General features: G+C 34.4%; 1 protein-coding gene across 1 annotated transcript in view; it reads right to left on the bottom strand.

Moving 5' to 3' along the window:
• Positions 1-17,281, bottom strand: part of EYS (eyes shut homolog) — a 700,592-nt gene that overhangs the window by 641,414 nt on the left and 41,897 nt on the right. The window contains exons 3-5 of the mRNA XM_063152992.1: positions 14,682-14,875; positions 12,702-12,829; positions 7,374-7,488 (exon numbers count right to left, since the gene is read on the bottom strand). Coding sequence (XP_063009062.1) covers positions 7,374-7,488; positions 12,702-12,829; positions 14,682-14,875 — 437 coding nt within the window. The remainder of the gene's footprint in view (positions 1-7,373; positions 7,489-12,701; positions 12,830-14,681; positions 14,876-17,281) is intronic.

Below are 17,281 nucleotides of genomic sequence, written 5' to 3'. Positions count from 1 at the left end.
TCGAGGAAATCTCCCCTTTTCACACAACAGGGGCTTATAAGAAGGATGGGGACAAACTTTTTAGCAGGTTATATAGAAATAGAAGGGATAATGTTTGTAAAGTAAAAGAGGGTAGATTCAGTTTAAATCAGAGGAATGAGCTGGAACAAGTCAGCCTGAGATGTGGTAGATGCCCTGTCTCTGGAAATATTGAAGGTCAGGTTGAATGGGACTCTGAATAATCTGATATAGTAAAAGATGTCCATGTTTATTGTTGGAGATTTGGACTAATTGACCTTTGAAGGTCAGTTCAAACTCAAACGATTCTACGATACTGTGATTACTGATATGACATGCTCCTTCATATGAAACCCTGATTCTAGGTGGAGGTTCTAGGAGTCTCCACAGAAATATGTCATAACTTGAATTAAATAATTTTAATAAAAATATCTTCTTTCATTTCTCAAGTGAATATATGGGTAAAACAGAAACTAGAATTCTATCCATGTACATCTCATAGGGAAGGTGGGAAGATGAAGTTATCTATATTTTGTGTAGTTTGAGCAAGCGCCATCTCTTTTTACATATGATTTCATTAAAAAATGAAACTTTATTAGTATGTAATTATAAGTTAAAAAGGCAAATTAAGAATGTGCATTTTTGAGTTTTTGGTAGTAGACGACAAAAGGGCAAATACTGAAGAATGAAAAATAAGCATTAAGACTCTCAAACTAGAAACTTACTGTACAATGCTAGAAACAACTGCCAAAGACACCACAAAGTTTATACAGCACATGGAGAACATGTGTCTGATCTTACTTGCATTGATAAACAGGCAAAAAATGATTATAAATTATGTGCTTCAGAAATGTATAGTGCTGAGTCGGCTGAGTGAAATTTTATGGACTCTTTCTACAGACATTTTCCTTATCTCAAGGAGCCAGCTCCTTATTAGATAGGGAAGTCAGTGAAGAAGAAATTTGGGGAATTTCTGTGCCTTTGGAAAACGGTTTGAACTTGAGCACAGGCTTGATTTTAACTTCTCAGAGGTTGCATTTAAAAATAAACCAGAAAATTTCTGTTGGTTATATCTAGTGTATTTTGCTATCCATTTATATTTAATTATATGCTCTTCTACTATATAAATTCAGATCCACTGTACAAAGATATATGAAATGATTAGATGATCACAGTTTTAATTAAATATTTTCCATTTAAATTTTCTCTTTAAAAGAAGGACATTTCATTTATTATATGAAGATTTCTACTGTTTATTAACTTCTATACAGCTCAGAGATAATTAGCAGCACATATGAAATGTACCTGGGGTGCTTTGATGGTGTTTATTTCAATAGAATAAGAAAAGCAGGAAAATTAATTTTGATAAAGTCCAAATTAAACACTAAAGAAGGAAAAAACTGTTTAGAACATTTTAAAATTTATGTGAACTCTTCTGTAGAATTACTGCTACTGTGTAAAAGAAAATTGACTAATTAACTTGTGTAAAACTAGCCCCTAATGGAAGTATCTGACTTTGAACTACTGCTGTTTAGAACACTCAGCTGGAAGGACAAACACAGGAGAGACATCAATAGAATTAATGATGGTGGTAAAGTGGATTCACAGAGATGAAACTATAATGTTCTCATATGGTCCATGAGGAGAAACAGTAGGAGAGACTGTAGATTCTTTTTAAAAGGAAGATGACAATAACCTATTTGATATGTTGAACATAAGTATAAAAATCCCATCTGAGACTTCGCAGTGCCAATTTTTGTTGCTTCTAGCAGTGGTTGCAGATCTCTTATAAATATTCATAATAATTTTATCACACTAACCAACTGTTTTAATATATAAAATGCCAAATACATTAAATGTTTGTTTCTTTATGGCTTTTTTTATACTCAAAAAACAAACGGTGATAGATGCAATGCAGAGGGCTTTAAAAAGCCCTAGTGCATTTTTCTTAAAGAACTGAATTTTTTTAAACAACATAATGTTTTCTCTCATCTTTACTGCCTTTTAGTTCTGGATATGTGATCTAGAAATTATTTCTCCTCTCATGCAATAAAAACAAATAGCTTCTCTAAGAATAAGCCAGAGGCCTGTCACCACTTATGCCACAGTCAAGGCAGCCATGATACACAGAATAGCACAATTCCAGAAGGCTTTAAGCATTTACCACACATACAGAGTAACACCATACCACACCAGAAGACCTCAGGCATCCACCCATCCAGGGCAACACCATATCACATCAGATAGCTTCAGGCATATGCCCTTGTTCTTTAGCCCAACCTTTTACACCCCTCATGTTGCTGCACTGCACCTGAGTGCCCTCTGTTCCTTTGGTGTTGGTCAGTGCCCCTGGGCACTCCCTGGCTCACTGCTGTCAGTGCTGCTCACAGCTGTGCCCACTGGGGGTGAGGCTCAGCCACAGCCCCACTCCCAATCACCACTAACCTGTGCCTGCAGAGGCTTTAGGGCTGTGAGATCTAAGCAGTATGACATAGCCGCATTTTGCTGATTATTGACAATTCTGCATAGAGGTGCTTTGTTTCCATGCTATAAATTCAGTTGAACTTCTAGGGATAATGCATTATCAAAAAGCATTAGGGCTGAGATTGGCTTCTCAGGGAAGAGCTTACCAAGAAGACCTGAGCAGCAGACTTTCCACAAAGGTTTTTCAGGTAAGTCTGTGGGGCTTGGCACTGCTCTTCTGCAAAGAAGCAATTTGATCCCCAGCCTGACAGCTGGCTGATGGGCCTGATTCTGCACACACAAAGAGAAGCCTCGTCTGGAAGGGATGAAACCTGGACCCCTGTCTGCCTGATTGCAATTTCTGTACAAGTTCTACTGAATGAGAGCCACACATCGGCTTGACATGGGGAAAAAAATCACAGGAGAAAGAGATGTTCCCTCCTCTATACTCCTTTCCACATTGCCTCAGAAGGAACATGTTAGCTTCAGCAAAGACTGCTTTCTGTGTTAGAATACAGTTTCCTGCTTTGCTACAGAACATGGTAGTCCTTGGGCAGAACATATTTCCTGGGGTTTTTATTTTCAACTACAACAGTGTGACCTATGGTGTTACTGACTATTAATGTATATTCATAATTTTACTTTGTCACCCATATATCCTCTTGGTGCACAGTTTGTTGTTGAAATATCTCAAATTCACCATAAAGCTTCAAATATAAAAGCTATGGCTCCATTATATGGATGTTAGAAAAAGATCAAAAGAGTATAACATGAACATCCACAGAGCCATCTGCAGGGTAAGATTTTAGATACCAATCTTTTCTATTATATTAGTTTTTGTATCCTCTTATGGTGAATCATACTATTAGATAAACATTATTAAATGTACATCCATATAAGAAAGCAAAATTCTGGTGACTGGGGAAAAATTTTCTGAAGGGAATTGACAGGAATGCATCTGTTATCATTAATCAGGGTTCTCCAGGCAAATTACTTGTAGAAGTTAAAACCATTACTCCTTTTTACTTAGCTTCACTCTCCCTTAAAAGCACAAGCTGCTTCCACTGCACTGTAGGAACACTATTTAGAAATCAACAGCATTTCCTGTTGTTCTTTCTGAAGGTACCAGGGCACCCACTGGCAATTTTTCCAACACAAAATTCCACATGCAAGTGTCAGTACAGGTTCTCAGAGAAATTTCAAACATTTTCTTCGAACGGCCAATGGTGAAACCCAGAATGATAACAGAGATTGTTTTCTCTTTCTTTAAAGCTGTATGCATTTGTTTGCCAGCACAGCTCTGCTGTTCAGGCAATATGTATAATTTGTTTAGACCTTGTCTCAAGTGTAGTGCTGGCAAATGGAAACAGACCTTACAACGACATTTCTTCCTCTTCATCTTTCAGCTTCAGTTTTTGTGTCCACATAACTCAGTTTCTTTGCTGGCTGTAAGCACACAGCCTTACAAGAATCAGTGGTTTGCCAGGATGATGGGAGAAAGGCATATTGACAAAATAGACTTGGATACAATTTTCCCACTACCATGTTTTCAAAACTGTGCTCCTTTCCAGGCTTGTAAACTCAAGTAAACTAGAATTCCTTATCCTCAGAATTTGCACTGGATTAATTTAACATATCTTTTCAGTATGTTTACTTTGGTTGTTTTTGAGGTTTTTTTTTCAGTTTAATACTAATGATTCAGGAGGAAACAGGGGATCTTAAGGAGAGATAATACTTGTTGCCATGATCTAAACTACTTGCTGTGGATAAATAGATAGCGAGGTACTCAGTCCACCCTTGGGACCTAGAGGAAAGCTTTACATCCACAGGTGATTTCTTGTTTGTGTGCTCTCTTTATCAGCTTTCACTGCCCAGTTGTGTGCCACAGGCTGTATTGGAGCCATTCTAAATCACTGGGTGAACCCTACTCAAGCCATTCCATACCCTGAGGTGGTTAGCATCTGGCAGCAGTATGATTAGCATGAAACAAACAGCAGCTCTTTTTTCCCTACCACTTGCCTTTTGGGCATTGCTCTTATTTTCCCTGTCTTCAGGTAAAGATAAGGAAAACAGATACCTACAGCCATAAATTGTTTAAGACAATCAGATTAAAAGCAATGAGAAAATACTATCAGCTGCAAAACAAGAACACTGACCTCTCGCTTATGAAATCCATTTAAGAAAAAGAAAAGCTGTGATGAGAACAGAAAAATCTATTGAAAAGTGTATCTGTGGGCAGATGTTTAAAAAATTTTTTAGGAAGCAGGTTATGGTATTGTCAAAATAATGTAGTTAAGTAATTTTATTGAATAAAAATCTGCTGAACTCTGAAATTGGTTCACACATCAGTAATTGTATAAGTATGATTTATGCTCAAACTGTTTTAATTTATTCCTTTTCTTAAAACACTGCCCTCAGTCTTCTAAGTAGGTGGAGTTATTTATTATAAAATTGACAAACCAGTACATTAATTAAAAAATTTCCTATGGTGTGGATATAAAAATATGCTATAATATATTTTCTTTAGAACTTTTACAATTACTATATTTATTCTTAGAAGCAGTTCTTAGAAGCAGCTGCAAATCAGGAGAAATTCAATAGCAGACTTCTTGCAATAATTGCTAAATCAATAGTATGTCGTAGAATTTTTTAATATCAGTACTTTTTGAGAGAGGAAGATTTGTTCATGTTCAAGAATTGTGTTTGTCACCTGTTAAAATTATATGTCCAAATTATACCCATATTTCTCAAACTGAGTCAAAGCTGCAGTGTTGTCTTTTTATGCCTTAGAAACCAACAAGGTGAATATAATATTTTTGATCTTCTTCAGAGCCCAAATAAAACGGGGAATTTATGTTTTCACTATTCATGGCAACTTTGGGAAATACAATCCTTTTCCTAACCTTTTAATATCAGTGAAATGTGTGTGGTGCATTGACTACTAGAAGCAATCCACAATAAGGCCTTCACCCCTCTATGGGAATTATAGGGTTTGGATCCCACGATAGTAGATCCTCATGAAATTTAATGTCTGGTGAAGTTATTCACAAGGACAGAACGGATGTGACCTGGCACTGATCTGATGGAAAACTGCTGAAACACAGCATTGGACCATATTACCTAAAAGGCTTTTGAAAATGCTCCCGCTATAATCAATAGCAGATAGAAGAAGCAGCTGCTCAGAACCATGCACAATAATTTTTTCCATTTTTTGCTATTTTTTTCTTCAAAATTTTTTGCTAGGAACAGCTGAATATTTTAAATACAATTGTTCCTTTTCTTTTTCCTCTGAGAAAAACTGATAGACTACCAACTGTTTTAAGATTGAAAATCTGTATGTACTTTTGAGAATATAATTTTAAATTATTTCTTTATTTTATTTCATAAACTTCATTTTTAATAGAAGTTTCCTCATTTATGAACAGCTTAGATGATATAGCTGCCTATTATGATCTTTCACTGATAGTCAAAGTATGGCTACTGAAAAATGCTTATATATATACAAGTGCTTATTTTTGACTACAGGGATTGTCTTTCTGTCTTCATCAACTCTGTGGTGTCACATTTTAAAATTCACTTTGAGCTAAAAGTTGCCTTCTTTGTCACTGACTATCAGGAACACTCAGTACTGGATAATTCATATTCTTTTTTTCTATGCATACAGCATTGAATTTGCCTCTCATAGAACACGGGATTTCCGAAAGTAGTGCAGTGCACCTGGAAATACTTAACATATTTGTGTATTATTAACTACTCTACCATTTTCTGTGGTTATCTGCATACACAGGAGAAAGAGACCCCAGAAACTACAGGCCTGCCAGACTATCTTCAGTGCTTGTAAAACCATGGAAAATATTATTCGGAGAAGTATCCAAAAGCACCTGGAGTGTCTCAGTCATAGATAACAGCCAGCACAAACTTCCTGCCTGTCAAACCTTATTTTCTTCTGTCAAAGGAAATCCACTTGGTTTATTTAGGAAACTGAGTGAATGCAATCTTTTCAGCAATGCTTTCAGTACTGCCTCTCACAGGACCCTCCTGGACACAATACTAATAACCAGGTTACAAGATGGGTGGGCAACTGGCTCACACTCAGGCACAAAGGGTTACAATGAATGGCGTGGCGCCAGTCTGGTGACCTGTCACCAGTGGGGTTCCACAGAGCTCCATCCCTGGTCCTGTGCTCTTCAGCATCTTTATAAATTACTTGGACAAAGAGCATGAAGGAATACAATATAAGTTTGTTGGTGACACTAAACTGGGAGGAGCTTTGAACTCCCTCAAGGACAGAGGCCTTACAGAGAGACCTTGACAATTGAGAGGGCCAGGAAGTCACCAACCAGAGTTTAGCAAGGACAAGGCCCAGATTCTGCACCTTGCTTAACATTTTCATGGGCAATTTAGAGCGTTAAAACAAATTGATCTAATATTTTTTTCCCAAACTCTCAGTTGAAATGAATGTCATCACACTACAGTTTCATCATCAAAGTTTTAAACTTGTATTCATTTTAAACATGTTCAAGTGTAGATAAGTAATTTGATTCTGGTTAAAATAGTGGCAACAGATGCTCTTAATTCAAGCAACGTATTTTTAAAGGCTGCAGCACAGCTGTGAGTATCATCTTTGTGGGAAATGACACTGGACCATAATTAGTTATATATTCTTTTTACTATAAAAGTACCCTTCAGTTATCTTACTTGATATAGTACTAAACATGATCTCAGTAAAGAAGTAATAAAAAAATCCATATTACCCAAGAGAATTGCCCTTGTGTTATTGATTAAAGTAAATAAAACCTATAATATTGTGTCCCTCTTGTCTCTTAAAGTAATGAATGCATTTCAAGTTTGCTTGTCTGAAGCTTTTATACTTTGGAACACTGAATTAGTTTAACATGTATTAAATTACTTACAGTGAATCCTCCAATTACATTAAGACACAATCCTTCATTCAGACAGTTGACGCTGAGCAGCCTGCAGTAGTCAATTACTTCCTCACAGTTCTTCCCAGTGAATCCTGGCATGCAGCTGCAAATACACCAGTGTATTTTAGAAAACTTGCATTTTAAAAGTTAATTGTATTTAATTATGTTCCATAATTCTATTAAATTATGTTCTTGCAGTAACAAAACAAATCTCTTATGTTATTTAAAATAAACAGAATATGTTTTCAAGAAATTAAAAATTCCTTGGATGATTCTGAATGATTTTTCTTTTTCATAAATAATTTCTTTAATTGATTAAAATATTTTCAAACAAACATTTCATATAATCTTCCAGGAAAAAAAATCTATAATGAGGTAATATTTAATAAACAGCTGTTGACCAGGTAACAAGATTTTGGAAAACTATTAGAGAAAATAGGTCAATTTAAGTATCAGGGAGATGTTTTAATATAAAAAAAAATATGATAAGTGGAGTATAAACACCAGTCATTTCTAATGGATAAAGAATAGTATAAATAGTAAATAATGACATGCTTAATTATGTAAATAACAATCTAGAGACAACAACGCATAGTTGTTTACATGTTTGTTTAACTGTAGTTCAGTATTTTCTTTAAAGAAGAAAAAAATAGCATTTAATTTTTGTGACTTAGTTCCATGTGATGCCAGTGGAGTGATGGATAAGTCATGTATGTAAAAGGAACTGCAGAAATTTCTTCTGCTTCATGGCAACTATTACTATTCGTAGGAGAAAATCCTTTCCTGTGTAGCCCTCCCATGTTAAAAAAAAATCTCTAATACACAAATAAAAGAGAGGAGATTCAAATGGATAGTAAAGAAGTCTTGTTTAAAATCAATAATGGAACAACATAGAAAAATATTTGAATACTTATATCTTGATAGATAATCCTTGTAAACACTCTCACTATCTTCTTACAGACCCAGCATGCTCCCCTGTCTAAAGGCCATTTCTGATATCATGGAAAGAAAAGACTTAAGAAGAAAAAGAAAATGGCCAGTTAGCTGAAAATTTGTGTTTGTGAGAGAATCCAAAAGTAATAGATGGGAATTTCTTTAACTCTTTCTAAGAAGCAGGTTTTTTTTCAAATTGTTCAGTCCAGAAGCTGGAAATTATGAAGATTATACAGAATTGCTTCTGGTTTTCCTATGTTCTTGCTCCTAATAAATATGACATCCAGATGTGTTGCTTATGTTTTCTCATAGATAAAACCTCTCCAATCCCTGGTTTCAAAATTCATGGAGCTTCTTGCAGTTACACAGTACACTAAAGTTAGGGATATATTTTCCACAGCAACTTCTTGGGCAGCAATATTCAATAGAAAGCAGCTGGGTTAACCAGACTTCCTAAATCAGTTCAAGATGTCCACCTGTGGGTATGGCCCTGAGTCTGAGGAATGGACAGACACATTTAGCATGTCCAGAGGCTTAAGTAATTTATTAACCTTAGTGAAGCTTTAAACTGGTTGGATTTAATCAGAAATCCCTGGAAACCAACCACAATTTATGCACAGGACCATATGGACAGAGGTAAATGAATATGGAAAAACCTTCTGTAAATGGATATATGCTTTGAGGCTGGTATAGATACAACCACATAAGAATACTCTAAGAAAGTTGCAATGAACCACAAAATCCTCACCTTCCTCTTAAAAAAGATGCTACATGTGATCATATTTCTGCCATTTCAAGTACTCCACGTCAAAATTCCTGCAAAACTCTATTCTTAAAAATGTTCTAGTTCATGTATTGTAGTTAAAAGGAGTTTTTCATTATTAAAGTTTACATATGAAAGGGATGTAAATAATAATAAAAATATTTTTTATATTTTTATAATTTTTAAATCTAAAACCAAGTCAGAGCAACTCAATTACAATGTTTGTTTTACTGATTTTTTTTACTGATGACCAGAAGTAAGAGTTTCTAGATTTTTTGCTTTAATCTATGATTATTTCATTAACTAGATAATCTAGAAAGACAATTTTAGAAGTGGCTTCTTCTAATTTTTATCGTTGCTCATTTTTTCTGGTTTTGGGGTTTTTTTGGTTGTTTTGCAATAAACATACTAATGTAAGGAAAGGGAAATTTAAGCTAACAGGAAAAAAAGTTGACAATAAAGTTCCACAGACAGCACCAACAGAACATATTTTCTCAGAACACCCTTTCACATTTTTTGTGACTTTTTATTATCATAAAATACATGGATAATAGAAGAAGATAGAAAGCAAACAATCATAGTTTATTTTGATGCATTTGCTCGTTCACTGCCTATTTTAATTCACCTTAAATTTTGACATTTAGGAAAAAATGTGACTGTTAGATTCTTAGCACAAAGTTGTGTGTGATATCAAGACTGAAAGGATGGAATTAGAATACAAAATAGTCATACATCATAACTGAAGTGGGGAAAATTAAATTGTTCCTGTTTTGTTATATGTTTAGAATGGAAAACAACTGCTTTTCCAAAGAAGGAAGGAGAAGTTGAGAAGAAGCTGGAATTGTGTAGGATATAAGAACGTAGTTTGGGCATAAGGAGAACAACATAGCATAGGTGGAAGCAAAATAGAAAGTAATGAAGTAAAATGTTCAATTCAGCTATTATTTTAACTTGTATGTGCATCTGACCTAAACACCATTACATTTATTTATGATGTTAAAATGCTATAGAAGTGGCTCATGTTGTAGTATGACATGTAGTATTACACCAAATGTAGTATGAAACACATGCAGTTTATTGTGGAGTGACTAGACAGAGATATAACATGCAGTATTTGACAATGATTACCAAGAATGAATCAAATCTTCTCTTAAAATGTTGATGAGCAGCTACAAATCCCTCAAATTAAAGCAATGTAATTAATGCTAGATTTCCTTTCAGTGAAGAGAATTAGAACATGAATCACAGGCAGAAAGTGTCCAAGCCTGTGAGTTTAGAAAACTGAAACTGTCCAACCACTGTCTACTCTGTTAGTCAAGTAGCTAATGCAGACTATGATTTTAAAAAGAAAATTTTGAATTCTTAAAACAATGAAGCCTGCTGACTGCTGGACTTCTCTATCTGTCAACACCTCCTTTGCATTTCAGCACTCTGGCAAGATTGTAGCTCTCACAAACAAAAGTACTGAATGTGGTCTCCTTGTATAAAATATGCAATTTATACTACTTAAAAATGCTTTCTCTCACCTAAATGCCTCCTTTTAAATAGAGAGGCATAAATGCTTCTATTAACTATTTCAGGCTAAGTGCTGGAAAACTAATTTTAATTTCACCAAAAAAAAAAGAGAACAATATTTTTTATTTATTAAAAATAATCATAAAAATTATTGTAATCAATAATTGAAGTCTTTGGGGACTGAATAGCAAAACTAAGGCAGAACACTGGAGATTTTCAACAAGCAATTGGACAGGGTACTAGGTAATCTCATCTAAATTCCCTTTCCCATGAAAGTTTGGACCAGAAGATACTTCTGGTATCTTGGCTGTTCTATGAGCCTCTGACAGCATTGTATATTTGTTGTGTTCTAATACTCTGTTATTGTATTGTAGCCCTCTACCTTTGGACAAAGAAAACTGCAAACTTGTGTAAGATGTGTCAAGTCACCTGTTCTGGATACTTCTCTGTGGAAGATAGGAGTCACTTCCTGGAGCTCTCCTCCTTCATCAAGAATGTCTGGTGGGCAAATTGATTGCTAGGGTTGATTGTGTGGATTGAACGCTATTACAGTGTTGTTTTCTAGGTTGTCAGTTCCCCTTTTAGAACATTCTTAGTGTTAATGAGCTTATAACCCACCCCAATGTAAAGTGGGTTCTTAATTGCCCATTTTTATGTTCTGTTATATTGATCTAAATAATGATTTCCATGCTTATTCTCACATAATATTATCAAAGGAAACATAGTTCAATCACAACATTTTCCCATAGATGTTTTTATTAAACAATTCCTATGGTACAATGATGTTCTTGGTGCAGACCATTTCTACAAATACTTTGTGGAATTATAAAATATTGAATATGAATAACAGGGCCAGGATAATATTTTATGACTTCTTTTTTGGTTTGGTTTCTGTTAATAAAGGTAATATAGATCTGAATATTAATTTTACATGTTATGCATATATTTAAATGTAAACTTCAACACATTTCATACTAATATACACATATTGTAAGAAAACTAGCTATATAATAATAAATTACAATAATAATAATAATAATAATAATAATAATAATAATAATAATAATAATAATAATAATAATAATAATAATAATAATAATAATAACAATAGTAATGATAATAATTGGCTTATGTCCCAGTTTCAAGAATTGGAAAATTAATGATCACTGCTGTTCAGTGCTTTACATATCTATATGGGAAGATCTAACTGTATATGAGCTTGCATATGTGTGTTTGTATGTATATCTGTATTTAAGAGTGAATAAGAATGAAATTGTTTGGATTTAGTTTATTGGGAAAAGTGTAAACAGTTCTACTTATATTTTTATTTTAAGACCTCTAAATTGAAACTCTGCTGATGCACTGTAACTCTGTGTTCTATACTTTTATATTTTTTTGAAGTTTCTAAGTTCATTCATAATATGTTGTCAGGTTTTTTTGTATCACAGCTTTCAATTTTCTGCTTCTATGAATATCCTGAAATTTGAAAAATGTTTACTTCAGTAATGCTTATCAGAATTTACTCAGGCAGCAAGAGAAAAGCCAAACAAAGGGGAACAGGATAAACTGTACTCCTTACTGACATAGAAAAAGTTATAAAAATCTATTTAAAAATGAAATTAAATTATACATTGGGTCACTTCTGGTATTTTCAAATGAATAATTTTTAGTGTGATCTTTCTGAATTAAAAATTTTTTCATATGCTGCTTGAAGGATCAATTTAAAGTCTACTAATGCATGTCTGTGAACTATAAATTAAATACGTTCCCTTATCTTTTCAGAAACAGCATAAACTTCATGTACCCTGAAAGGGAGTGGCACATGTAGTACAACTGCCTCAATTGTCATCAGTGTTTTAAAATTTATATATTTTTAATAGTATTAACAATGAAAAAAATTATAGCCCTTAAATGTTTTAAATCTTTTTGTATCACTCCCAGAGTTTACAAGAAGCCTAACAGAATAAAGCACAGAAGATAACTATATATATTTTTAAAACATAAGTGTCCTCTATATGAATGATGATGTCTTTTCTTTCTGCAATCTGTGTGATATCACCAAGTGAACCCACAAAGTACCAAAATAAATTAATTTTCAATCTTACCGGCAGTTATAGTTTTGCTGTTGAGCTATGCAAGTCGCATTATTTAGACAGGGCAATAATTCACATGGATTCAGTATTCTCTCACAGAACTTGCCAGTAAATATTGGCATACAGATACATGCCACATCCTGTAGAAGAAAGGGAAATTAGAAATAATTATTTGTTGTACCAAAGGCAGTACAAAATTTAGTGTTTATGGTGTTTAAATGCATTACTAGAGAGACCTAAGACAACTAAGACAACTTTTCATTGTACAAAGCAGTCTACAAAGACACAAGAGTTCTAGTCTCAGATAGGTTACAAAATTAATTTAGGACAAGAAGAACAGGGCTTCCAGCACAGATTATACCATACTTGAGTTTGCTAGATGGAAATATACCAGCTCTAAAATTAGTTTCTCATAACTGAATCAAGAAGGAGTTTTATAATTAATTTGGGGTTTTTCCCTCATTTCTGATCTTTTTTCAATGTAATGTTTGCATCAATTAAACACTAACAGTACACAAAGTACATCGATAACCAAACCATCACTAACTAGAGGAGGAAAGAAAATTATGGGTATCCATTTTCTCCTTCCATATAAAGCACAGTCTGTGCTTTGCTTTGACAGTTAAAGACATCTGTCAGTTACTGCAATCTCTAATTTGAACAGCAAGAAAGGTAAGTTATTTTACAAAACAAAATATTTCTCAGGGCTGACAGCCCCACCCATATTTTCCTATGCTCTTCTTAGGCCTTTTGAAGTCTGAAAGTAAAGGAAAAAGTAAAGGGGTTTGTTCCCCTAATGAAATTGGAAGTACTTAGGTGCCTCTTTAGAACTGGTCTTAAAGGTATAATCAGGAAACTTCAACTCCCACTGAGACATTTCCATACATGTGAAACAAACTACTACAACTGATTTCCTATTGCACAAAATAGTTTATGCTAGTATATCTAGTAGACAAAATATTTAGACAGGCTGCATAACTTAGAAATCTATCCATTTATTCAGTAATTTAGATGTCTCTTTTTCTCTCTGTATGAATATGTATCACTGCTATATGATAACTAAGCTTTTGAACTCTTCTTTTGATTCTGTTTTGATTCTGTACAGTCCCTGCTATTTGCAATAGACATGCTAGTGAAAGGACATCAACAGTTTATTTTGACATACTACCAGGTATGACTTTAGCATTAAAACTCCATGAGTTTTGAATGAATTTATTCTATTTTATGAAAAGAAAAGGGAAAGAAAAAAAGGAATTTAAAAATTTATGCTCTATGTAAAGCAAGAACAAGAAAATAAAATAAAGGTCACATGATGCTTCACGTTTTGTCAGATTATTTTATTAGGGAGAGGGGAAAAAAACCAAACCAAAACATAGGTAGTTCCTTAAGTGATCACCATGCAACTGATGTTAAATGGGGAATTTGGGTTTTTTTGTCATAAAAATACTATAAACAGGACACATTGAAAAAACGGTATGTTTCTTCATGAAGCATGTAAAGCTAGTTTGAAAATTCACATTGGAATTGTTATGACACTTTCATGGAACAGATCCTCCTGTAAGGCATGTCAAAGCATTTGGATGACAGCAAGGTGATTAGAAACAGACAATATGTCTTCACAAAGGATAAATTATGTCTGACTAATGGTGTCTTTCAATGATCTAGTAACTGCATTGATGGGTAAGGGAAGAGCAACTGATACCATTTACCTTGACTTCTGTGAGACCTCTGACATCGTCCCACACATCATCATTTCTGCTAAATTAGTGAGATGGGAGGAAAGTTGTAAATGCCCCATCCCTTGAAGTGCTCAAGGTCAGACTGGATGCAACTTCCAGCATCCTGATCTAGAGTAAGAAGTCTCTGCCCACTGCAGAGATGTTGGAAATAGATCATATTTAAAAGTTCCTTCCAGCCCAAATCATTCTATGGTGCAATGCTGTAATTCTATGATTCTCTGTTCAAATAAGGATCTCTAACACTTATACTTACATTTGGCAAATCAATACATGTACCTCTGTTCTGGCATGGCCTTGAAGAACATTCATTGATGTCAATTTCACAGTTGTGACCAAGAAAACCAGAAGGGCAATTGCAAATATATCCAGACTGGTTATACTGGCATATACCTCCATTCAGGCATGGCTGAGAGGCACAAGGATCACCAGGTTCCTCACAAAATGGACCTAAAAGAAATAAAAAAAAGTGTTGGAGTGATGCTTGGCATGCTCTTTGACATTACTTTTTTTACTGTCGTGTTTCCATATTATTTCTCTTTGTTGCTGTTGCTGTTGTTGTTGAGGGATTGAGAGTCTTCTATTGTGTGTCTCTAATCTTTTTTACACTGTGAAGCTCCAATTACTGCCTGGGACATGTGTGAGCTATCCACCATCTACAAAGCAAAGAATTTAACATAGTCCTAAGTGCTTTGTTTGTTTTGGTCAATTAACAAGGTAGGAATCACTGGGAGCAACTAATCCCATCTGTAGCAAAGGAAGGATGTGACTGGAGCCACGGTCCCGTGAGATGCTGAATAGTCACTGAACATCTCACAGCCGTTATAATTAATGGAAGATGAATCCAGTGGATTCCCAGACCAGGAGGGTTCTTCTCATGCCTGTTTACAGATCCAGCCAGTACTGAACCTGAATGTGCTTTCAGTAAGCAAACACACAATCACACACATATACACACTACAAATCTGCAGGCCATGAGAATCACCATGAACAGTGTCTTTTTCCTTAGATAAACATGAACAGCAGACAAATGAGCATAAGCACCAATGATGGCTCAAACTTTTTCCTTATCTCTGACTAGTTAGTATTGAAGTTCAAAAATGAACATACACACTCCTTCATTTTCTAAATATAAAGCGTTATTAGTAGATGCCTCAAGAATCAGCATAGATTTTAAGCCTGTCTGATTTCCATATCCAGATCCTGAAACTCTTGCTGACTTTCTGACTCAGAGAATGGGTTGTTCCAGATCTAGATGCCATTCTAGTTTCTGACTAGTCTAGTTCAAATATCTATCACTCCCTACTATGAGAATTGTTAACACAGAAGTAGGAAAGAGACTGTTACTCAGTCTCTGTTGGCCTTGCAAGAATAGAATCCATAAAAATTCCCCAACTCACCTTCTTTAATTATTTTAAATTTCCATGTCTCTCACAAAATTCTCCCTTAAATGTCTGTGAAATTCAGTGCTTGCTCATGATGGTCTGTGCAACACTTGTGAGCCACTTATCCTGTTACTTGTTGAACTCAGCAGTTTCTCATGTTATGTCCAGTAGCTTCCCATGTTCTCCTAAATTCTTTTAACCCTAGGAAAGATTTACCTGATCTTTCTGCATACCTTAACACTTATGAACTGCCTAAGTATTTTTGACAATTAGCTCTTTTTAATCCTGTGACATCAAAGGTAAAGCAGAATTATAGCATCTAATAATTTATTTCCATTTACTTCTGGAAAATTATGTATCAAATATGCTTTTTACATACTTTTATTTTGGTGCACTGATTAAACCATGTCCCTAATACATACTTAAAAATTACATCAGAAGAAATTTTTAACAATTTGCTAAAAAATTCAGCAGCTTTGTAATAAATTCCTTGTGAAGCAGTAATATGTATTGATTCAATATTTTGTTAGTAATTTTATTCAAATTACTAACAAAATATTGAATCAATAGATATTAGATGTATAATTTCTAAATGGTAAACAAAATACTTTTACTCAAATAGTAAACTACAGGATAAACATAAATAATTAATTACAAACCACAAAATAGATAAGTATATGAACCTCCAATAACTGAATTATGAATAGAATAGCTATCTAAAGCAACTGAAAGTATGTGGAGCAACATTTACCAGAGGATTGAAATACCACACTCTGTCTCCATTATATACCAGAACTGCTGATGTGACAGGGTCAAAACATTTCCCTTTTTTTCATTCAGTTCAGTAGAAATAGTTATTCCAATAAGGCAAAATGAATTGGATCTATCTTTTATGACAGATTACTCACTTGCCTTTAGCATCAGAGGACACTCAAACAATCTTTCAAAATTTTTTGCTATCACTCATCACCATAGTAACCAAATTACAGTACATTGCAAATTCCAGATGTTAGGGCTTGCTAATAGAGCAAGCTAAGGAGGCTATTGCTCAGAATAAAAGGTCATTAATTGCTATTAGTGCATATATAAGAGAATATTTGCAACATTAAGTGAGGGGGTTTGGTCAAATCTCTCTTATTATTCAATTTACTGTCTTGCTGTCCTGTTCTGCTTCAGTGCACCATTGTACCCCAGCAGTACTCATAGATGAGGTTATATATCAAGGCTCACTTTTTTTTTCTCCATTATTAGCCACATTTGACAATAATGGGTGCTTCTGCCCTACCCACAGTAACGATCAGAAGAAGGAAAATTAACAAAACAGTGACCCCATTTGCTCTACCCAAAGGAAAGCCAGAAAGTGAAATTTCACTAGGTGAATGGAATAATGAGGTTTTCCTGCCATTGTTTCTACCCCTGAATCCTCCATGGTTTTTTATGCCACCATTACCAAGCATTTCTTAACCTCTTG

The sequence above is a fragment of the Melospiza melodia genome, chromosome 3 (genome assembly GCF_035770615.1).
Source record: "Melospiza melodia melodia isolate bMelMel2 chromosome 3, bMelMel2.pri, whole genome shotgun sequence".
NCBI lineage: Eukaryota > Metazoa > Chordata > Aves > Passeriformes > Passerellidae > Melospiza > Melospiza melodia.
Note: the sequence above shows the minus strand (reverse complement) of the source record. Positions and strands in the feature narration are given on the sequence as shown.